The following is a 23801-nucleotide window of genomic DNA, read 5'->3' as shown; positions in this document are numbered from 1 at the left end:
TTAGCGTCTTCCCCATTCCCATTGAGCCCTATGGGCCAAAAATGGGAATGGGGAAGGGGCCATGGTGAATGGGGATTTACCGCCCTGCCAACCTTGGAATGGGGCGGTAAATCCGCCATCCACCATGGCGGAATCCGGCATGGACCATGGTGCTAATAGCACCATGGTCCAACGCCAGGGTTGTAATGAGGCCCAATGACTTAAATCAATAACAGTATGTAAGTAGGTGATGCAGTAAAATGGAACCAAGTCACAAGAAATATGTTCTAGCTTCAGAAGTCCAATCCCTAAGAAGAATGGAACTTTTTTGACCAAACATCACAATGCTTTTCTCCAGAATGTATCTTATGCAGGTAAAGTATTTGTGTTGGTGATTGGTCAAGAGAAGAGATGCAACTAAGTTACTGGTCAGTAAATATGTGTTCATATCTTTCAGGTGTCACTGCTCAGGTGCAACAACCAAATAGCTATGGAATGGAAGGATACAAAGAGACTTGTTCTCAATGCTATCCCAATGGAAGACAGGGGGGGGCAAAGCCTTTGCGTTTATGTACCACCCGACTCCAATTTTCGCAGAGGACTAGATGGGTCGACTGGGGGTTGCTGCAGGTTGGTTTTTCCACTGCTGGTTCTGTTGAGATGTGCCCAGGTGCTGCGGTTGCAAGAATTCTTCTGGTCGGGTCCAGGAACAAAGTACAAACCTTGGTGATGGAGAAATACAGAAAGCACTGATGCAGACCTTTTCAGAACACTACACAGGACAGGGGAAGGTGAGTTCCAACAATGCCGTCGCAGTTCAAGAAGACCTTCCAGAGCAGGATCCCTCGAAGCTGTGAGGCTGACATTCAGTGGGAAGGTAACATAAACCACAAGATGGCGACCACCGAAATTCCGGCTGCAAACATGGAATGGTGATGGTGGAGAGCTGATCAGTTCACTGGGTGGTACAGGGACACTTACGAATGGTCAGTACAGCTGGATCCTCGAGAACAAGTTGAGACTGGTTGGTCCCATGAGTCCAGTCCAGGGGATGAAGCATCGGAAAGGACCTTTGCAGTTCAGGTAGTCCAACAGGGCTTCACCAGGCCAGACGCAAGAAGGGATGCTGGGCCTCTTGAGGAGTCTTCTTTGGATCTTCAGTCGGCTGCTCTTCTACGAGGGATTCTTGGCTCCAACGCTGATCTGAAGAAATGTGCTACAGGAGTCCTCTTCTTATCCAAAATCCAGCCTGGAAGCAAGTCCAAGCCCACCAATGGTAAGGATCTGCACCATTCAAACATCCAGTAGTTGTCCAATTGGGGACAATTAATGGTTTCACTCATGCCCCACACCTAGACTCACAGTCCCACCCACTTCCTGAGCTATGCACCCACAAAGGCATCACTAGCTTGTGTAAGCAGCAACTGTCCTAGACAAGTGCAGACCTTTTAAGGTATTTCCTGACCTGGCAAGGCAAGAAGAAGGCCAAACAACAATATGGCCAAAAAACAAGCGACAATTTTATGGCATAGCCGTTTTAGGGCACTAGCCGTGTTTAGTAGCCATACGCAGCAAACGCAAATATGCACACTAGAAATAACACAACAATATTAAAAATGGAGGCCACCAGGGGGCGGGCAAATGTACGCAGCCTAAATGCACACCTCCAGACCCCGGGATCCGAAAAGCGGACTGAGCCCCCGCATGGAACCCCCAAGATGGTGTAACAGATAACCAGGAAGTGGGGGAGACCTTAGGCCAGTCGCCGGCCAAAGAGCAGAGGAAAACAAACACGGGAAGGTGGAGAAAACCGTCCCGATAGTACCAGCAGGAAAGTGAAAGTAACCCTTCGGGCAGGAATAACCACAGAGACAGTCTTTGCCGTGACACACACGCCGGTAGAGGCAAAGAGATGAGGAGGCCCTTGTGCAGTAGGCCAGGACCCCAGTAGGGACTGTCCTGAAACACCGCCAGCAACAACTCTCTCAATTAACGTGAGGAATCAGAAGAAGAGGGCAGCGAATGCCCCGGGGGTGCAGAGAGCCCGGTGTGGGCCTGAATTGAAGTGTGCCCTCCCATAGTAGAGGGCCAAGGCAAGGGGACAGAGTGGCACAGGGGCACAACAGAGGAGGAACTAGCCCCCTGCAGGGGACAAGAAGCATGCGCCCTCCTGTCAGCGTTCCTGCCAATTGAAGGGGGACAGAGATTAGGTGTGGGCCCCAATGTGTGCCCGCCTAAAAAAAGACCCCCCACCCAGGGGGTGCCTGAACTGCAGGGTCCCATTTCAGAACAGAAGACCCAGGCAAGAGGACAGAGAGGCACTGGGCGCACTACAGAGGAGGTAGCGGCTCTTCTCCACAGGAAACGAGGAGCGCGACCTCCAACTACCAGCGCTCCTCCCAATTGTAAGGGACAGGGAGTAGGTGTGTGTCCCCAGGTGGCAAACCAGGGCATGTGCCCACCAAGGGTAGGTCCCCCCTCCTGACAACATAGCCCTGAGAAGGGGAAGGGCGTTGGGGGAAGAGCAAAACGCACCCTGGGAAGGGACTGAGGGCACAAAGGTGCACACAAGGAGACCAGTGAAGCCCAGGTTCGGCGGACCAATCCCGCTAGAGGGGCCTCCCGGGTTCTAGAAAACCACTGGAGAAAAAGCTCCCCTGAAGGAGGGGGGTGGGCTCCAGGCAGTGGAGAACAGCCAGTCCACCCTTGAAACACTGGAAACTCAAATAGACATGAGGCTGGCGGAACTAGACGAAGAGGGTTGGGGGGGGAGGGTGACCCTAAAGATGGATGACTTTCAAAATCTTGAGAGCAGGAACAATTTGAGCTTTTTTGGAATCCAGGAGAATGAGGGAGAATCGGAAACCTATAAACTCTACTTTTTGAGTCGCAATGAAAGAGGAATTCTTCACGTTAACTGGGAGGCCCATAGAGTACATCAGATTGAGATGGAAATGTAGATGGGAGTAGGCTGATTCGTAGACTCTGCTCTGATTATCCAGTTGTTCAAGTAGGAATACAGGTGTATCCCTTTGAGTCAGGAATGCCAAATCAGAACATGCAAATATGAGTCTTGCAGGTCTACAGCTACCATTCAGTCACCAGGATGAAGAGAAGCTTGGATAAGCAAAGACATTATCATCTTGAACTTTTATTGGGGCAGGTCTTGTTCTTTTTCAGAATGATATAGAACCTTCAGGAAAACCCCAGCACCTTCTCTAATGGAGGGGCCCTCTCTATTGCTTCCATGAGTCTCAGCTTGTGGAGTTCTTGTAAGAGAAGCCTTGAGCCTTTCTAGAGGATTGGATGATATCCGCTGTATTCCACCGATAGGGCATAGCTGTCGCGGGTAGTATTTCTCCATTATGCAAGATGATAAAAGACTCTTCCTCTGACGGGTCAGCTATGAACCTGCACAAGCACATAACTTAGACTGCTTGAGTTCTGGTGACGGGTGGGAATGGAAATTCCCTAGGAGAGGGACGTGATATCTGTCCGGACTGCTCCGCCGATCATGGAATCCTCTGAATCCTCCCGAGTTCTTAGAGAAATAGGATTGTCTTTGAAGCCCAGAAGGTTTGGTAAAAGTGTTTGTTAAAGAAGCCAAAGGCTTTTCAGTGTGTGCACTATTCTTACTTTCATTTAGTTCCTTATCAGTATCAGAACAGAACAGTTCTGATACATCAAATGGTAAGTCCAAGATGCAATCTTCAATGTCTAGTTGAAAATCTTCATAAAAGCCATACCGCTTGCCCTGGTGCCCAAGTGATGCTAGGAGGCTTTCATTAGATCATGTGCTATTTGGAAAACCTTGATTAAGCCTGAACGGATACCCAATTAAAGTTGGGAGGAAGGAGGGAGTCTTAATCCCCTAATTCTTTCCAGAATGTAAGGTTAGTTATCACCATAACAGCTTCTGCGTCAGCTTGCCTAAAGCTAAGAGCTGGAATGTGGTACACTTTTTTACCTGTTGTGTCCAGTAATCGGTTGTCACGTCTGAGTAAATATTGGGTCGAAGAAGCAGCGGATGTAGAATAGCCTTTCCAAAAAAGAGATGCCTCTGCTACTATTGTGAAATGCACCAGATGGTGGCCTGTCAAGCATAGTTTCTTGCCAGGCAAGGACCGATGTGTCATGTCAACGTTATTTTCCAATGGGAGAACAGAGGCATGTTTCTGCCAGATGTTAAGTGCTTCCCCCACCATGTCAGGTTGCAAGTGTTCTTCTGCTGTCTATAGCGACAGAACAGAAGAGAGGACTCCTTTATCTTATTGGGGCTTTCTGGAACTGAAATGCTCAAATATTTCATTGACCCCTGTACCCTGTTGTACCCTGTTGTGGTAAGCTTTAGCCAACATAGGTACTTCTTCAGTGCTCTCTGAAAAGCTGGGTCATCACCCGGAAGACCTGGTGGCAGTGGAGAAAGAAGAAGAGGGGGGTCCTTTGGTAAGGCAGGGGGAGAAAGAATCAAAGGCAATGAACCAGGTAGTTGGCTGTGGTGCGCAACCGAATACACTGCTTAAAGAGGCATATGATGGTCTTGTGGGGCCGCCAGTTAGGGTGTGGTGAGGAGCACTCCTTTCATGAGGGTCTTCAAATATTGCCTGAAGACCCTGACGGCATGAGGTCTTGAAACCTCTCAAAAAAACCTTGCAATGTCTCTTGAGGTGTCATGACAGCTGGAGGGACCTTGGGTGGTCCTCGGTGCCCAGTTACTGAAGAGCACAGAAAGCGGTGGGGCCGTATGTCCCCTCATAATGGGAGACCATTCCACCCGGGGGAGAATGTAGAAAGCCCAAAGGAGACAGGAGGAAGGCGGGAAGGAATACTGAATCCACATACTCTGGGTGCGCCAAAGGATCGGGTGAAACCTCCCCCGGTGACCGAACCTGACGCAGTAACCAGAGAATTATGGTGTGTCAACATGCGCCTCTGGTGAGGTGCAGCCAAGGTCCCCTTATGGGCTGTGAGGCTCTCTGAGGAAGAACAGTGCATGGTTGCTTTAGGCCTTTGGAGACCTTTGGGCACAGGGTAAGCAGCATGGAGAAGGCCTTGGACTGAAGTCCCTGGTTCAAGACTTGTCAGAGGCCAAAGCCACCTCTGACCTTAGTCCGGAATGACACTCAGTCCTCAGTGCGAGCATCGGTGGAAATCTCCACAGAGACCTTGGGGCAAACCCCAGTAATGTTGCGGCTAATCATAACGTGCCACGGAGTTGCCCTTCCATTTTGGATAACCCCTAGGAGGGTTCCGCCTGGGTGGAGTGCTGAGGAAAAAAGGACTTTACTCACCTTCTTATTTATTATGAAATTCCTGAGGTGATCCTGCAGGGTTGTTCAGGAGATGTCTTCCCACTGTGCTAGTAGACCCGTCTGGGATTTGTGAAAAAGAGTGTCAAAGAGAGCACAGGTTTCCCATTGGTGGAGAGGCCCCAAATACTCTAAACAAAGAGTGTGGGGATCAGCCACTGAGAAACACCTATCACATCCGGTGTACACTGAGAACCCAGCTTTACCCTATACAGGAGGAAGTGAGGTCAAAGCAAGGAAGAAAAAAAGAAAAAATGAACAAATTAAATGATAAAAAGATACCACAGGAAAGCAGTGAATGAAAAAGAGGACGGCAACAGGCGCCTGGCCTGTCCACTGCGACTAAAGGGACCGCAAATTGGAGACAGAAACTAGTATGTAGAAAAGGGGATGGTATCTAGGAGTTCTAGAGCTACCTTGCTGAATGTGTGCATGCCTGAAGGCAGGTCTTTCTCTGGTGGCCAAACAGAGCCACATTCATGTTTCCCACGTATGGCTTCTAAATGTGGCTGGTACCCGAAAATGCCTGTGCCACAAGACTTCTGCTTGCTTCTTTGGCCATATTGTTGTTTGGCCTTCTTCCAGCCTTGCCTGGTCAGGAAATCCTGTGTACGGTCATGCACTTGTGAGCCTTTATGTGAGTGAGAAGGGGGTCTAGTTCCAATCGACATCCTTGGTGCCTCAAAGTCTGGGTGGGGGACAAATGTGAAACCGGTAGTTGTCCCTGATTGAACAACTACTGGCTGTTTGAATGGTGCAGATCATTACCACTGGTGGGCTTGGACGTGCTTCAGCTCGGACTTTGGATAAGAAGAGGACTTCTGCAGCCATTTCTTCAGATCATCGTTGGAGCCTTGGAGCCAAGAATCCCTCGAAGAAGAGCAGCCTGCCAAAGATGAATCCTGAAGTGGCCCAGCATCCCTTGCAGTAGCCAGCCCGGTGAAGCCACTCCCCGATCTCTGAAGACCCTGCGCAGTGCTTCATCCCTCGGACTAGTGCAACCAACTAGTCTCAATGCCTTCTCTGGGATCTTGCCCTTCAGAGCCATTGGAAGTGACCTTGGGCTGCCTGATGACCTGACCAGCTCTCTCGTGGGCTACCTCGCCAGAAGTGTAGCCGTTCCCTGTTCCAGTCCGGAATTTCGGTGGTCGCTAGCTTGTGCCAGCAGTAGACTTTTCCCGAATTTCAGCTTTCCACCTTCACGGAAAACTGTTGTGGTGCAGCTACTGTGACCTGGAGGACACCTGTCGTCGCCTGTGTGCGGAGGCCGTTGCTGGAACTCACCTTCCACTAACCTGTGAAGTGTCCTGAAGAGGTCTGCATCAGTGGATTCTCCATTTCTCCTCCAAAAAGGTTTCCATCTTGCTTTTCCATTGAGCCAGAAAAATCCTTGAACCTGCAACTCCTGGACACATCTCACTGGAACAACTGGCAGACGATTGAGCCCCCAGATGATCCAAGAAGTCATCTGTGATAATCAAAGTCAGAGGGTAAGCAAACACTCAAAGTATGCAGCTGCAGATTGCCACCTTTAGAGTATGGTTGGAAATTGAAAGAACACTGAATATCTTTGTATGAACCTGTTAAACACTATGGCATTGACTTCTGTAGAGGTCTATGATCTTTTGTCCTATGTACCTCAGTATGTGTAATCGTTATTTGTGTCTAATGATCAGAAGAATAGCAAGTGCAATACGTTTTAAACTAAGATGAGCTTAATGGTAACTTAAATCTTTTTAGTTAGCCAGAATTAATATGTAATATGCAATATGTAATATGAAATTGTTTTTTTTTTATTTTCTTCTTCTTTTCTCTTCTCTACTCTTCTCTTTTTTCTCTTTTTGCAGTTTTTTTTTGAGTTTTTTATATTTTATATTGTATTTATCTTTGATCTTATATAATTTATCAGTATGTGTAAAGTTTAAATATAAACTGTAACACATTATTAATAAATATAAATATATGCAAACACAATGTGCCTGTTCCCCTCCTCCCCCCTGTCCTCCGTAGGATAACATTGGGAACAAGTCCTTTTCTCGCCTTATTCCAGTCCACTCTCCTTTTGCTCATTGCACCAGGGTTGAATATACTGACCCTTGGGATAGTCTTGGGTCTGGAAGAAGGAAAACACTTGAGCTGGTTAAAATTGTTGTAGAACTTACTATCACTAACACAAGCTTATTGAAACCTACCTACACAGAGATCATTCTGGTGAGAAACATTGTGGCCTCTGTGACTTTTGGGCACAAAGCCCCATTCCACCCAGGGTTTGGACGTCTTAAGTAAGGTTATTGTCTTTTGCCCAGTTGCCATCATTTACTGTATATAAAATACTTACCTGCTTCTGCTAACTAAGTTATTGATGTATATCTGAACCTATGGATACTGCAATTTTTTGTATAATGGAGTGTTGTGCGGTAGCACTATGTTATGTTACGGAAATGTATAAAGCGCAACGTTGGCCCAAGGGCATCTTGGAACTAAACAGCAGTCAGGAGGAGAAGGCTATCAAAAAAAGAAACAAACAAATTAAAACAAGCAGGTCTTCAAATACTGCCTGAATGACATGAGGTTCTTCATAGAGCGGAGTGTCAAAGGAAGGGAATTCCAGAATTTAGCGGCAGCTATAGAGAGCGCTCGGCCACCAATGCGAGAAGATTTAGCACAAGGGATCGGAACCAAAAAGGCATCAGTGTAGCACAAAGCCCGAGCAGGGACATAGGGATAAACCTTTGGATGCAAATACTCAGTGCCTGTGCTGTAAAAAGCGCAATGAACCAGGCAAAGAAATGTAAAGTAAATGCGCCAATGCAGGTGGTGAAGTATCGGAGTGGTGCAAGAGCATCGAGGAGCTGATGTAGCCGCACTGGCTGTGGAATTCTGTAGGACCTGAAGTTGCTGAATGAGAAGGGTGGGTTGTGCCAGGTAAAGATCATTACAATAGTCCGGAGAACATAAACAAGGGAAGCGACCACCAAGGCCGGAAAATGGCCATGTATCAAAAGGAAGACCCTTATGCAGAATCTTAAGAAGAAATGTTAACCCCCAAAATCCTTCACAACCGGTACAGGAATGGCAAAGGGACCAAGAGAGGAAAGCCAAAAGAGGGGAGTTCAAAGGGCCACAGCAGAGGGAGGGCCCGCCACAAACATCTCGGTCTTGTCACCATTCAGCTTGAGCCAGTTATTACACATCCACTACCCCACGGCAGCCAGACAGGTTTTAAATCTAGACGCAATCTCAGTCGATGACAGATCCAAATGCCACAATTATTTGGGTATCAACGGCATAAGAATAGCAAAGGAAGCCATGGGAGAGGATGAGCTTGGACAGAGGATGAAAGTAGTTGTTAAACCAAGTGAGATGGCAGACCCTTGGGGAACACCACAGGTACGAGGGGTATGCCCAGAAAGAAAAGGGGGGAGGGAAAGAGACTGAATCCGGTCAAATAGAAAAGATCTGAACCAAGATAAAAATAGCTTCAGGGAGGCCAGCACCATTGTGGCGCCTGAGCAGGACTGCAAGATCAATGGTATCAAAGGCGGCAGAGAGGTCGATTAAGATCAAAGCTCCCACGCCCCCCCTGATCATGCAGCCGTGCAAAGTCCTACACCACTGAAACCAGCACTCTATCAGTGCCACGGCCAGGTCAGGCACCAGACTGGGAATGGCAAAAGAAAGAAGAGCCCTCCAGAAATGAACTAAGGTGAGGAACCACTAAGGATTCCAACAGCTTCATCAGAAAAGGGAGCAAAGAAATGGGGTGGCAATTAGCCAGAACTGATGGATCCAGGGACGTATCTTCAATAGAGGAATGACAAGAGCATGCTTTAGGGTAGCAGGAATGTGACGAGTACTAAATGAGAGATTAACAGCCTCCGTGATCAATGTCACAATTAAATGCATAGATTCCTTCAACACGGAGGGATGGGGTCAGTGGGGGAGGCAGATTTAAGCTTCACAGTGGCACTACTAATTTCCTATGGATGAAGACAGGAAAGGAGGGACAGGAAAGGAGGTCCACTGATGAGGAGAAGTAGAAATGGGAGCCCACAAAGAGTCTCAATCAACTTTAACCTAGAGGAGCGGATCACAGTCCGGATGTTCTCAATTCTTTCTACAAAATACAAGAATAGGGAATCAGAGAGACTGGGAAGCAAAAATAGCCTCTGGTGGGAGAGAAGAGAGAGAGCGCACGACTCTAAACAATTCTCTAGGTTGATTGAGGGAAACCTCAACCTGATGCGCAAAGTAAGTACAGTTTGCTTCGCAAATGGTTTTATAATAAAGATAAAGGTTGTAAGGTCAGCTTGGCCTCAGGGCAGTAGGCCGACCTCCATTTACGCTCAGCTTGTCTTTGCTGGAGACGGAGAGCCACAAGGTGGTAATTAAATCATGGTTCAGACAAGCGTGACCTGGATTTGGCTTTCTTTGGAGGAGCAAGATGTTTATGTTTATTGAGTTTATAAAGAGCTTTAAGCCAAAGCGCTTTACAGTATAACAACAAGGTACAATAATGAAAGAAGCATATTTACAAACATGAAACAAACCAGTGATACAGTATGTAGAACAATTTACTTAAAATGGGGGGGAGAGGAGGAAGGTGATGGGGGTTTCAATGTCTGATTTGAGGTCAGGGGAGTGGGAGGAAGGGGGAAGGAGGGAGGGTACGGGGAGGGAGGGGGGAGTCCTCTGGTGACCTCCTACGCCCCTAAGTGGTTTCAGTGTCCAATTTGTGGCCATCGGGAGGAGGGGGAAGGAGGGAGGGGAAGAAAAGGGGTGCAGGGGGATTGAGGGGGGAGAGAGGTAGGAAAGGAGAGTCGGGGGGGAGTGAAGAAGAAGAGCTTTCCGAGAGGAGTGGAAGGATGAGTAGGTAGGGGTGGAGCGGATAGAAAGAGGTAGGGAGTTCCAGTGAAGGGGGGCCAAGAGTTGGAAGGAGCGGAAGCGTGAGGAGGCACATGGGGCTTGGGGTACAGTGAGAAGTAAGAGATCAGCTGAGCGGAGGGGTCAGTAAAATGAGAGGAGGGAAGAAAGATAGGGGGGGCGAGGTCATGGAGAGATCTGTAGACAAGACAGAGGAATTGAAATTTCAGTTGTGAGAGGAAGGGAAGCCAGCCGAGTTGAGAGAGTGAGGTAGAAATAGAGTTTGAGGGCCAAGAAGACAGATTACGGATAGAGGAGTGGTAGATGGATTTTAGGGGAGTCAGGTGAGAGACAGAGAGTCCAAAGAGGAGAGAGGAGCAGTAGAAGAGGCGGGAGAAAATAAGGGAGGAGATTAGGAGTTTAGAAGCGTGGAAAGTGAGAGAGGAGCGTATCTTGCGGATGTTGAAAAGGTGGTGCCAACAGGCACGAGAGGTTAGAGAGATGTGGTTGGGAAAGGAGAGAGAGGAGTCAATATGGAGGCCAAGATTGCGTGCATGGGTTGAGATGGGGAGATTGGAAGGGGGAAAGTGGATGAAAGGAGGGGGTGAACGGGAGAGAGTGTTAGGAGGGAAGAAAAGCACTTCAGTCTTGTCAGTTTTGAGGGAAAGAAAATGGGATGACATCCAGCTTTTCATGGCAGTGAGGCAGGAAAAAAGGGTGTGGTGAAGTTCGGAGGTGAAGGAAGACAAGGAAAGAAAGAGTTGGGTGTCATCAGCGTAAAAGTGGTGGGAGATGCCGAAAGACGAGATGACAGGGGCAAGAAGGGAGGTATTGAGAGAGAAAAGAAAGGGTCCAAGTATGGATCCCTGGGGGACGCCATAGTTCAGGGGGAGGTTGGAGGAGGTGCGCCCCAGGAGACAGTAAAGGATCGATTGGAGAGGTAAGAGGAGAGCCAGGAGAGGACAGAGACTTTGAAGCCGAAGGAGGACAGAGTGCTAAGAAGTAAGGGGTGATCTACGGTATCAAAAGCTGCAGAGAGGTCCAGGAGGATGAGAATTGAGGATTGCTTCGCATAGCGAGCAGTGAGGAGAGAGTTGAGGACATAAGTGAGAGCAGTCTCAGTGGAGTGTTTAGGGCGGACGCCAGACTGAGAGGTGGGAAGGAGGGAGTGAGAGGAGACGAAAGCAGAGAGTTGAGAGTAGGCTAGACGCTCGAGGAGCTTTGAGATGAAGGGGAGAAGGGAGATTAGTCTGAAGTTGGAGGCAAGAAGAGGGCTAGCAGAGGGTTTCTTCAGGATAGGGTTGATAGTAGCGTGTTTGAAAGCTGAAGGAAAGGTAGTCGAAGAGAGACAGATGTTGAAGAAGGTGGTTAGTCAGTAGGATGAGTTTTGGACAGGAGACGGGAGACGCAGGCTGGGATGATAGGAGAGAAGGTGGACAAGTTAGCAGAGATGAAAGAGGAGGAGGGGGAGGAGGGGAGAAGGAAGGAGAGGAGAGCATGTTCTGGCGAAGAGAGAGAATTTTGGATGAGAACAAGTTGGCAAAGTGAGAGGGAGAGAGGGGAGAGTTCATGGAAGGGTCAGAAGTAGGAGGGGAAAGAAGGCGAGAGAGGGTATGGAAGATACGGCGGGGGTGAGAAGCTTGTGAATGGAGGAGGTTAGAAAAGTAGGAGCGCTTGGTAGATGTGAGGCAAGAGTCATAGAGGGAGTGATATGAGAAGTAAGAGGAATGATTAGTCAGAGAAGGGAATTTGAGCCAGCATCATTCGAGGCGACAGAGGAGGCGACACATGGACAGAAGGTGAGAGGAGACCCAGGGTTGGGAAGGTTTGTGAGAGGGGGAGAAGGAAGTAAGAGGATAGAGTTGGTAACGACTGGAGGATATACAGGCGGACAGTGAGGAGAGGGCGTCATCGGCCGAGAGGGATGAGAGGAGGGAGAGGGGGAGGATAATGAGGAGGGGGAAGAGTATGGGCGAAGGAGAGCATGGCGTGGTTGGAGAGAGAAGAGTAAGAAGAGAGAAAGATGAGATCGAGAGTGGAGCCAGAGGAGTTGGTGGGGGGATGGGAAGCAGAGAGAGGAGGAAGTAGTTGAGTAAAGAGAGAAGAGGGAAAGAATGAGATGAGGTTGAGAGAGGGAGGTTGAAATCGCAGAGGAGAGAAAGATGAGTGGGGGAGAGAGAAATGAGAGAGAGAAGATGGTCCAGGTCTTTATAGAAGTAAGAGAGGGGACCAGGAGGTCTGTGTATAATTAAGAAGGAGATTGTGTGAGGGTAAGTGAAGGATTTGAAGGGAAATTCAAAGGAAGAGAAGGTGGGGAGAGTTAAGGTAGGGGATGAGGAAAGACATTTAGGGTGAAAAATGAGACTGACGCCGCCTCCGCGACCTGAGGGGCGTGACACGTGAGAGAAGGAAGGAGAGGGGGTGGAGAGAGATGCAGGAACAGTGGAATTGAAGGGGGGATCCAAGCCTCGGTGATGCAGAGGAAGTGTAGGTTGAGTCGGAAGAACAGATCAAGGGCCGCAGAGGCTTTATTGCAGATGGATCGGGCGTTTCAGAGGGCAATGTTGATGATATTGGAGGGATTGGCAGTGGGGAGGTGGATAAGATTAGAGCGAGAAGGGATTGTGCGAGGGGGAAGGGGTGGAAGATAATCAACAGATAATGAGAGGGCTTGGGAAATACAATGTAAGTCAGGCATGGAGTGGCCCTGACAGTGAGTAGCCACCCCAGATTCCAGAAATCCATCTTAACTGGTGTCCACCCATTCTCTACACTTAAACCCCTCCACAAAAGTTCCTCGAGTATGGCAAAAGTGTCTCTTTCAAACAATAATTCCTTAAAGATGGCAAGAATTTCTTTCAGACAACAGTTCCTCCAGGATGGAAAAAATGTCTTTGGTATAGTTCTTTACCATGTGCCTTGTAATATAAGTAAATGTCCTTATACAACTTTGATGGACATACTGGTATACTGCCTAGACAGGAATCCTATTTTATCATATGCTTTGTAAAATAAGTATATTTATTTGTACAACGTTGATGGACCTCCTGGTATACTACCCTGCCAGGTATCTTGCTACAAAATATGAGTGGATTACCTGCTATACTCTCTTGCCAGGAATCCTCTTTTGAGTTATGTATATCTCCTGGCATACTATTCTGCCAGGTATACCACCCCCAAATGTTCACTGCTTGTTGTGCTCCTGTCACCAGGACATCTTCAGTTTCAATATTCTCTGGATTACCTTCTGTACTCTCCTGCCAGGAATCCCCTTTTTGGGTTAAGTAGATCCCCTGTTATACTTCTCTGCCAGGTATGCTCCCCAAATATTCACTTGCCTGGTGTACTCATTCTAAGTTTGCCGGTCCGGAAACAATGGTGCCGGTACGCTTACTGGCACAGTTGTTTCCAGACCAGCAAAGTATGGGTTTACCTGCCAGAGCCGCTGTGCCCGACAGGTCTGACTCTGCCAGGCATAGCAGTCACGGCAGGTAAAGCCGTCACGGAAGCACCAGCACCGTTAAGAAAGGTGTCAGTGCTTCCGTGTCCCCACTCTCTGGGAATGGGGATTCACGAAATTGATGGCACATGACCTCCCAGGCCACACTACTTAGAATAGCCCGGTGGCACCGGGAGGTCAGGTGCCAGTGATTTTTTACAGGTCCGGCAGCAAGCCGCCAGTAGCACCAGCAGGGTTACCGCTGGACCCATAATGAGGCCCAATGTCTTTTAACACTACACAGTTGAATCACTTTACTGTGTTTCTATTTGCTTGCAGTATTACATGTTCCAACTTTCCCCACATTGATATCCCATATATAGGGACTTGTTCAAGTTCTGCCGCTTTGCTAACAATTATTTGCTTAGGGTTATACCCGCTCCAACTTTCCCCATAATGGCATCCCATATATAGGGAAATTAAAAGTTTTGCTTTTGCACTTCATCTGTTCAGTATTCAAATATATACGTATATGTTTTGCTTGATGACATGCCTGATGCTATGCCCCGGCGTCCCCTGTTGCTTTGGGTGGACTCACTGGTGTTTCGTAGAATTCCTGACCCATGACACGTCGGTGTGGCAAAGCTTCCTCTCTGGGACAGCCTCCACAGCTCTTCAGACCTTCCTCCAGTGCTCCCTGCGTCCTCCAGTTCACCCGCCGTGTTCTCTACGCAATCGAGATCACAGACCTCTTCAGCACGGCTGCATCTCCAGAAGCTAGTTAACTGTCCTCCAGCTGTACCTGCAGCATCTCTCTTGGTCTTGTGCCACGCCGGTGAGTAGCTCTGGTGATTGCGAGATGCCTTCAGGAATTGTCTGCTTTCTCGATTTCCACTGGCGCGGTCCTTCTTCATACTGCTTCCTTCTCCTGCTCTCTCTGCAGTTCGAGTGCGGACAGCATTTTAAATAGCCTGCGCACTTGTAATCTTTCAAAACAACTAGTGTGCACATGCAGATTGAAGTTGTCTTCAATCTGCGTCAACTCCTCACTACTCTCCCTCTTCTCAGTACTTGGGGCTTTATGGGAGTGTGAGTTCACATACTTTCTAAGATTACTATAGTATTATTGTTTAGAGTTTTTACTTAAGAAAGCATTAGAAACAGGTGATTTTAGGTTTGTGTTATATGTGTGTGAGGTATGAATTTTAACTTGACTAGAGTGATTTGCAAGGGTTTTCTGGTTTTGACAATGAGAGGGATTTATGTGGTGACAAGTCATCAAGGACTTAGAATTTATGAGATTTTCTTTTCTAGTAAGGGAAGAATACTGTGTCTCTCATAATGGATCTCCACCTCTCCCCAAAAGCTGTCTCCTCCTATGTGATCCTCCCTCACAATATCACACCAAGGGTCAGGATCAGGTAGCGGCTCCATTATTGCGCCAACACACTGGAATTCTTTGCACTTAGATATTCATTCTTCACCTTCCCTTCACATTTTCCATACCTGACTCAAAGCGTACCTTCGCTCCTTCCTCTCAAATTCTGTTTCTTTACTCTGCCAACAGTGTATCTCTATCATTGCACATTATTAATGTACCAATTTGTTTAATGCCTCTGCAGGGCCCTGGTAAAAGCGCTTTATAAGTGACAATTAAACAAATAGCTGTGAGGTGAAGGTGTGGACTCCTAGAATATGTGACAGTTCCTCAAATTTCACCCTAAGCTTGATCACCTAGTTGTCCTTCACTCTTTGGTGATGTGTATGTATGGAAAGGGGGTATGGCCAAATTCCATGGAGTGAGAATGTGTCGCATGGGAGCACCCGCCTGATCCTGGTATTTGATATATATATCTCATTAAATCAAAGCATCACCCTAACAATTGCTCACCCATATAACTAGGGTCAACAGGTAGATCACCACACCCTCAAATTCATTATAAATCAGCTGTGCACCAATTCAGCAGCCAACCGCACAATATGCCAAAACAGAACTGCCGCGAATGGTCCCAGCTGAGGAACTAGAAAAACACTGGGTACAACCAACCCCTACTCTCAAACCTGTAGGGGAAGTCAGCCTCCATGCCTGGAGAGGAGGCGGGGTGGCAGAAGAAACCACAACCAAGAACGTGGAAAGGTGCCATCGAGCGGTTACCAATCACGCACTTCTGAGGCACTGTCAAACTAACTGATTCCCCATTCCTGCTCCTCCAACATAATCAACTCCAATATACACGACTAAGGGCTAGCCACACTACACATAGACATACCAAGAACTAATCTAACCCTTGCACTCAACCAACTCTCGGAGACTCCGGAAGTACCATTAGAGAAACGCATCCTTGCACATAGCCCATAAATCCAGCGACACTACACAAATGCACACAAACATAATACAAAATAAAACCACACACAGAACATTTGTGACTCTGGACCCCATATGGATACAACTGACCAGTGCGGAAGACTACTAGCGCACTCTAATCTCATATGACCCATACATCCAACACTAACACTAGCACACATCTGAGGCACAGAGTCCTACCCATACTGTTACAGTGGAGAAATGACTTACCGTAATGATCTTTTTATGGATTCTCCTCCTGCAGATTCCTCATCTGATAGATATCCGAATGTAGCTCTGCTGCTCAGAAGCTTTTGACAGGGGGCATAGTGGACCTCGACTCGGCTGTCGATCTGTTTTGCTTAGTGCTTGATCGTCGGCTCCCGACGTGACGTCAGGCGTTATATATATATATAACTTATATAGAAGGGGTCACCTCAGAGCCATCATCAGGCGTCCCTTCGCTTAGACAGATGCGCCAAGCCACAAGAACTTTCTGAGCGGGGATGGAAGGGAGGAGCGATGATGAATCTGCAGGAGCAGAATCCATACAAAGATCATTACGGTAATCATTTCTCCTTCAATGGATTGCTTTTCTCCCGCAGATTCCTCATCTGATAGACTCCCCAAGCAGTTAGGACCACAGAGGTGGGCAGAATATTTTACAGTAGCAGATTTTGTGGACGACATCTAGACAATAGTGCCTGGTAAATGTGTGCAAGGACGACCATGTCTAAATCTTCCTGCCTCTACTCTTCGACCCTTTACAACTTATCCAGAACAGGACTGCAAGACCTGTCCTTGGCCACAAGCCCAGGGATCGTATCTCTCCAGCTCTGAAATCTTTTCACTGGCTCCCCGTGGCTGCAAGTACCAACTTCAAGACCCTCTGCATTGTCCACAAGGCTTTCTGGGACCTGGAAACGCTCTACCTCCAACTTTCTCTTCCAAAACATCTTCCTTCTCGAACTCATCCACCTCCAACTCTCTGAGGCTCAGACGCTTCTGCAAGCAGAGAGTTGGGGGCAGATCTATCTCCTCGGCTGGGGCCTCTCTCTGGAACAGCTTCCCTGCCTCTCTCAAACTTGAGCAGAACCACCTCTGGTTCCGAAAGCAACTCAAGACCTTCCTTTTTGCCTTCGTTTTCACTCTTCCTCTCCCCTGATAATGCACCCGACTGCTCCGTGCACAGGTCACCTGGTCACCCTCTGAACTCGGGCCCAGGCTCCTGCATGTCCAGTTGCCCTCGCACTGCCTCCAGGCTCCCCAGCACTTAAGGGTATGTATCTGTAACCCTACAGTTCCTTCTCTCTACACTTATCAGCCTCCCACTCGCTGCACTTGTGAGTTAACTGCACTTCCACTGCCCCTTCCCACTGACACTTCTCTCCTTCCCTCTACCCGCACTTGTGCAATCTGAATGACACAAGGCCTAGTAAGATAGTTATTTTGTCCTCCCTTGTTTCACCCTCCTTGTCTTTTCGCGCCTAGAAACACTTGTGTACAAGCAGGTTATAAATGCCACATCATATCATATCATATATCATGTGGGCACATAACAGATGTCCCTAATGGGAACTCCCCTCTGCAGTGCTGAGGAGGTTGAGACCCCTGTTTCCTGATGCCCGGGAGGAAGCTCCCTTCCTGCAGACTGGTAACATTCTGCGATGCAGCAGAATAATCCATCGCGATAGAGTCTGCTTCGTTACCGCTAGACCATTGCGGGACAATAAATGGGCCAAAAACAACTGGTCAGATTTTCGGAAAGAAGATGTCCTAGCGACATAAAAGCTCAAGGCTCCCTAGGGATCTAAGCAGTGGAACCACTCCTCTTTCTTAGATGGGTGAGGTGGAGGCAGATCTATGGACTGAGAAAGGTGGTACTCAGAAACCACTTTCGGGAGAAAGCCATTTCTTACTCTAAGGGAAACCTTTTCCCGAAAAAAATGTATGGAACAGGGGTTTGCAACACAAGGCCTGCAACTCACTAATTCTCCTGTCTGATGTGACTAAAAGGCTGCTTTCAACTAAAGCAGTCTCAAAGAACAGGAATGCATGGGCTCAGACTGGGCCACCATCAAGAATGTCAGAAGTAGATTTAAATCCGAATCTGGGACAACAAAGGGAGTTGGCAGAAACTTGTTCAAAAGGCCCTTCAGGATTTGGGCCATAACCGGGATTGTAAAGAAGGAACCTTGATCCAGGGACCTTTTGCACACAGACAAGGCCGCCAAATATCCTTTGACTGTGGTAACCTGAAGGCCCCCTGAGACCAGTGACAGAAGGAACTCCATCACTGTAGTGGTGTGGCAAAAGCTGCAATCGATCTCGCATTCCCTGCACCACACCTTAAATCTTCTCCACCTGCATGTATAGAGAGACCTTGTAGATGGTCTGCGTGCAGACAGCAACACCTCGAGCAACACCTTGAGTACCTCCTCTGAGAGATCCCAGTCATCATTCCTCATCCTCTAAGAGCCACGCATGTAGGTTGAGGGACTCCGGGTGGAGGACCCGGTCTTTCCACTGGGTCAGGAGATCTGGGTGCTGAGGGAACCGGTGAGGCGGACAGATGGTAGGATCTAAGAGATCGGAGTACCACGTTCTCCTCGCACAGTCTGTGGCATTCAAGATCATGGTTGCTCGAAACCTTTTCAACCCCCTGAGAATCCATGCGATGACAGGAATCAGGGGGAAGGCATAGTGGAGAGGGAAGGTCCAATCCACCAGGAACATGTGTCCCAGTACACAGTTCACTAGGAATTCCCTAGAGCAAAACTGTCTGCATTTCCTATTGGACTCTGTAGCAAACATATCTACTGCTGGGCTACCCCAGAGAGAGAAGACCTCCTCTAGGACATCCTGGCACACTTCCCATTCGTGTCTGCTCAGAGCATCTGCGAAGCTGTTCTCTGTCCCCGTCCGATGAACTGCTGACACCGAGAATTGATTCTTCAGCAACCAGAACAAATCGCCTCTCTGCAAAGGGGGAAGGCGCTTACGCCACCCTGCTTGTTCAGGTAGTGCATAGCCACAGTGTTGTCCGTCAGACTCAGGACATGTTTCCCCTTGAGAGATGGCGCAAAGGCCCTCAGAGCTAGGCTGATGGCTCGCAACTCCAGCCTGTTGATGTGCCACCTGTCTTCCGTCGCTGACCAAAGGCCGCTCACCTGAAAATCCTCGGAGTGAGCACCCCAACCATTCAAAGATGCATCCGTGACCACTTGGGTCTGAGGCCAAAGAGAGCGAGAGAGAGAGAGAGAGAGAGAGAGGAAGAGAAAGAGGGAGAGAGAGAGAGAGAGAGAGAGAGAGAGAGAGAGAGAGAGAGGGGCATACTCATCTGGTCCTAGTTTTTCCCTCAGGTGCACCCATTATAGTGGTCTTCCAAATAGGCAAATGTGCCTATTGTACACCTATTTTGTCTTATGAACATCAACCATGGTTCAAAACTCCTTTACCTGAATTAAGCAAAGCCTACAGCTCCTCATAGGTTTTCTGCCAGATACTACTCCTGTATATGCTAGCCCTTACAATTCCACACATAGTGGAACACATCACGCACCTGATCACATCATTATGCTTCCTCAAGGGCAAGAGGCACGACTATGTTTCAAGCCATCATATGCATCCAAAGCTGTAGCTCCACACAGGGAATAGGGTATGCAGTGATTATGTCGAATATAAAATAACTAATGAAATTACAACGAATACAAAAACAACGAAAACGAAAATAACTAATTTGGGGAAACAATAGAAATGGAAGATACATTCATTGAACATCCATGTGTTCGGATCAAAGGTTGCCATCTTGACTGGGCAGTGATATACAACCTTGGATTATGAAAGTGAATTTACCAGAGGGTGCAAGCATTGGAGGAGGAACAGAAGACACAGTCCATGCAGGAGGGATGCCGGATACACTAGCCTCATTATTTTGCACAAATCTGGGGCTTTCGTGTAAATGAGATGCATGCCAATTTTATATCATCAAAGGTACTAGAACAGGGGGTACATTGCTAATACATGCCATTAAATGAAGATAAGGTCACAATCCCTTCCAGAAGGAATGAGTCTGCCCTCAATCTCCTCATGTGTTGTGTCCTTCTCCTTACCCAGACGATGTGGTGGACGCTGTAGACATCACTGTCCCCCATGTAAACCCGGATCGCCCTCAGTGTGAAGCCATATTTTTTCCCTGAGCGGAGAATGGTGATAGGAGAACGCAGGCTGGTGACTGCTGGGGAGTAGTCCCGGCTGGGTGAGGAGTCCCGTGATGAGGGGTTAGAGGAGAGAGACCTCGGGGACATAGGGCTGGCCAAAGGAGAACTGCCATGCTGCTCCACTGCAAAGGGAAAAGAGAAGGAGGCAGACAGAGACAAAGGGCAGACATGTGGCGATAAGGGTAAAGAGAGAGGAAGGGACCAGAAGCAACAGCCAAGAAAGTGAAAAGGGACATATAAAGGGTTTTAAAGATGGGAATATAAAAAAAGGAAAAGAGAGAGCGACAAGTTTGAAGGCAGAGAAAGGAAAAGCCGGGACGGAAGTAATGAGCCAGAACGAGTGGGTGAAGAGACAAAAGTGATGTGGCAGAGAGTCAAGGGAAAGACCGAAAGGAGCAGAGATGAAGGGAACAACATGAAAAAACATTTGGAGAGAGAAGATGGATGAGACCGGAATAGGACACCGGGAGAAGCAAGGAGTGGCAAAGGAGAAAAGCCAGGTTAGACAGAGACATAAGAGCACAGGGAGAAACAGGAAGAGATGGCATAGAGAGAGAACATTGATACACAAGTATTACGGGGAGATGCATAAGAATGAAGAGAGACAGAAAGAATCACAGGAGCAAAAAACAAGGGGAGACAGGGAAAGAAAAGCTGTTTAGTAAAGCCTGCAGCAGTTAGCTGTTAGCATGCACAGAAATATAATAACACAAAGTAACAGCGAGGAAACATGAGCTCATCAAGAAATGAGCCTGTAGGCTCAGGGAAAATGACAGAGGATGGCCGAGATAAAGATTAAGTGACTGCGAGACAGCAAACAACACAGAGTGACTAAGAAACATAGAAATAAACACTTAAATTCATTACTCCTCAAAAAATTGATCGGGTGAGACTGTGACGTGGGATTATGTTTGGTCACACACATTTCATACAAAAGCTCTTTTGACATGTTCTTAAATAACATATGGCAAGATGGGAGTGTTGGCTTGGGTGACTAGGATGCAGGAAAATAAAAACATGCTTACCTGAAGCTCAGGTTCTCCAGCGTTGTATCCTTCATAAATGCATGATTGAATATTCCCTGTTTTTAAACTGGGAATCCTAGGCATATCAAAGTGAATTACAGTCTAACAGAAATACACAGCCCCATATAGGTTCTTTACATCCCTAACATTGGGTGAATGGGTTGCAGGTTCTGCCCCCATGAGAGTGTTTCTGGATTTTAGAACAAGGAGTACACATGCCTTAAGACAAAGTCTAATTGGTACTGGTGGATAGGCTCTAAGCCTGGTGCCTACGATCATATTCAACTCCTCAACATGCTATAGTTTAGTAGCATATGAATGCTGTTCCATGGGAGAGGCTGGCATGTCAAAGTGAAAAGATGCCAAGGCTGGAGAACTTTAGCCACAGACAAGTAACCTTAACTTCCCAAGAACCGGATCTTGCCGAGAGTCACACACTTGAATAGAGTACAAAGAACTGCTTACCTGGATTGGCCGGATGATTAGGCCTCACTGGAACATGTCTTTAGGACAACCCGCCCCACGTATGACTCGGTTCAAGCCTCTATTTGGAGGCAGAGATGCTCTGCACAAATAGGCTGCATTGTCCTACTTTAAGTTTTCTACATTTAGTGTGATGGGTGTTATGAAGTCTCTTGCCTTATTTTCTGGACATCTAGCAAAGGGGCTGAGTACAATTCAGCTATATGATATGGTAATAGCATGTAAGGCTGAAATACTGACAAGTCCACATCCTTCTTCACTACAGCACCTTTCCATCGCCCCTCAATCCTTAATTCAGCACTTCCTGCACCATCCCTTTCCTATGTCATTCTGTCCTGTCCTCGTTCCTGGTTTATGTTTCCAATGGTAAATTCTGTAAGCGCTTTTGGCCAAAAATGAATTGCTTTGGCTGTGATTTTTTATTAATAATCCTAAATAAATGCAAGGTTGAGATGAGAATGATGTGTTCAAGGTACCGTTCCATATATTGTCAGACAGCAGAGAGGGAGTAACATAAAAGATTGCTCTTAATTTGTCTGTGATTATTCAAACAGTCAGCGCCCAGATGATGGGGAGGAAAGCTTTCAGTGCCAAAACTATTAATTAAAGTGTAACAGAAGTTGCTCCTATGACTAAGTCCCTCCCCTGACGAAAAGCTAGGATTCCGAGGGGGGTGGGTCAATGCAACCCAATTTTTCACAACCCAGACTTTACTCCAGGTCTACGGCCTGCCGAATTCAGGCCATGAACGCTGAGGGGGTAAAATCTCTGTCGCAACTCTTTGAGAACGGATTGCCCAAGACCTTTGACCTTTGAAAGTTGTAAGGCAAGGTTCTCCCTGAGTGAGGTGGAAAGGTACACATACGCTCAAATCCGGCACTTGATTGTCCACCCACTGATGTGGCAGGGGGCCACACGCACCCTGTGTTCCATAGAGCTCACTTTGTTAGAAGGACCTCGAGGAGGGAACATTTCCAGAATATACAAGTTCTTGCATAGGGAGATGTGGGCACTCCAACCCTCTTATAGGGCCCAGTGGGAGGCAGACTTAGGCCATCCTTTGGAGGACCAAACTTGGGTAGACATATGGACTAGAAACTTTTCTGCCTCTACATGTGTAACAAATAGAGAATGCGCTTTCAAGCTTACTTACCGGTGGTATTAACCCCCCCCCGGTGCGGCTACCCCGCTTCAAGAGCTCGCTGGAACCAACTTGCTGGAGGAAATGCGGGGCTCAAGGGACATATATGCACATCTGATGGGAGTGCCCCCTGGCTCGAACCTTTTGGGAACAAGTTATAGACTCCATTGAGGTGATTGTTCCAGGTCAAACTACTGATGGAGCCCGAGGTGGCCTTATTGGGGGTACCAGTGCCAGGGTTGTACCCGAGGTCGGGAGCAACGGCCAAGCTAGTTACTCAACATCTCCTAGCTGCAAGGACCACGACTGCCCAGACTTGGAAATCTCCTGAAGGTCCGTTGCTGACACTGTGGTGGATCAAGGTCTGGGACATCCTGGTGGCAGAAAAGGTCACACCAGCCAAGGAGGGGGTGATACACTGGTTCAGATATATCCGGCCCCAATCTTGGAGTATGACCGGAACTTCCCGGTGAAGACATATAGGCCATCTCTAGCAGGGCTATTCCTACACAATCACTAACATCATGGGGGCCTGCTAGACCAGACCGAGGCTTGAGAGTGCAGGGGATGGGGCTGAGGGTTCTGGGTGGGTGGGATTGCCAAGACGGCAGCATAGCATGCAATGTTACTTATCTGAGTCCTATTGTAAGATTTGTTCTATGTTTGCAACTGACTTTAAATCGTGTTGTTTAAAAAAAAAGAGTGGACAATGAAGGGGCCAATGGGGCCAATGGGGCCAGATGCTATCATCAAGAGCTTGCATAAGTGCTGCTGTTTGCTGGCAAGTCTCGCTGCCCTTGGATTGGACTGGACTGCTCTAATTCTACATTGCTACCTGTTTGGACTTTCTTTCTGGATAGCTCTGCCCCTTATTTCCCAGAAGCCTACATAAATCACGGGCTGCGCGCATCAGTGCACGCGCATCAAGTGCCAGCATAAGTGCTGCTGTTTGCTGGCAAGCCTCGCTGCCCTTGGATTGGATTGGACTGGACTGGACT

The 23801-nt window shown here is 47.8% G+C and overlaps 1 protein-coding gene across 3 annotated transcripts in view; it reads right to left on the bottom strand.

Annotated features, from left to right (window-relative positions):
- Positions 1-23801, bottom strand: part of MAST1 (microtubule associated serine/threonine kinase 1) — a 1484042-nt gene that overhangs the window by 117219 nt on the left and 1343022 nt on the right. For all 3 annotated transcript variants that reach the window (XM_069604134.1, XM_069604135.1, XM_069604136.1), the window contains one exon: positions 20047-20276. In XM_069604134.1, coding sequence (XP_069460235.1) covers positions 20047-20276 — 230 coding nt within the window. The remainder of the gene's footprint in view (positions 1-20046; positions 20277-23801) is intronic.

Source organism: Ambystoma mexicanum, chromosome 3q (genome assembly GCF_040938575.1).
Source record: "Ambystoma mexicanum isolate Mex_15411 chromosome 3q, UKY_AmexF1_1, whole genome shotgun sequence".
NCBI classification, from domain to species: Eukaryota; Metazoa; Chordata; class Amphibia; order Caudata; family Ambystomatidae; genus Ambystoma; species Ambystoma mexicanum.
Note: the sequence above shows the minus strand (reverse complement) of the source record. Positions and strands in the feature narration are given on the sequence as shown.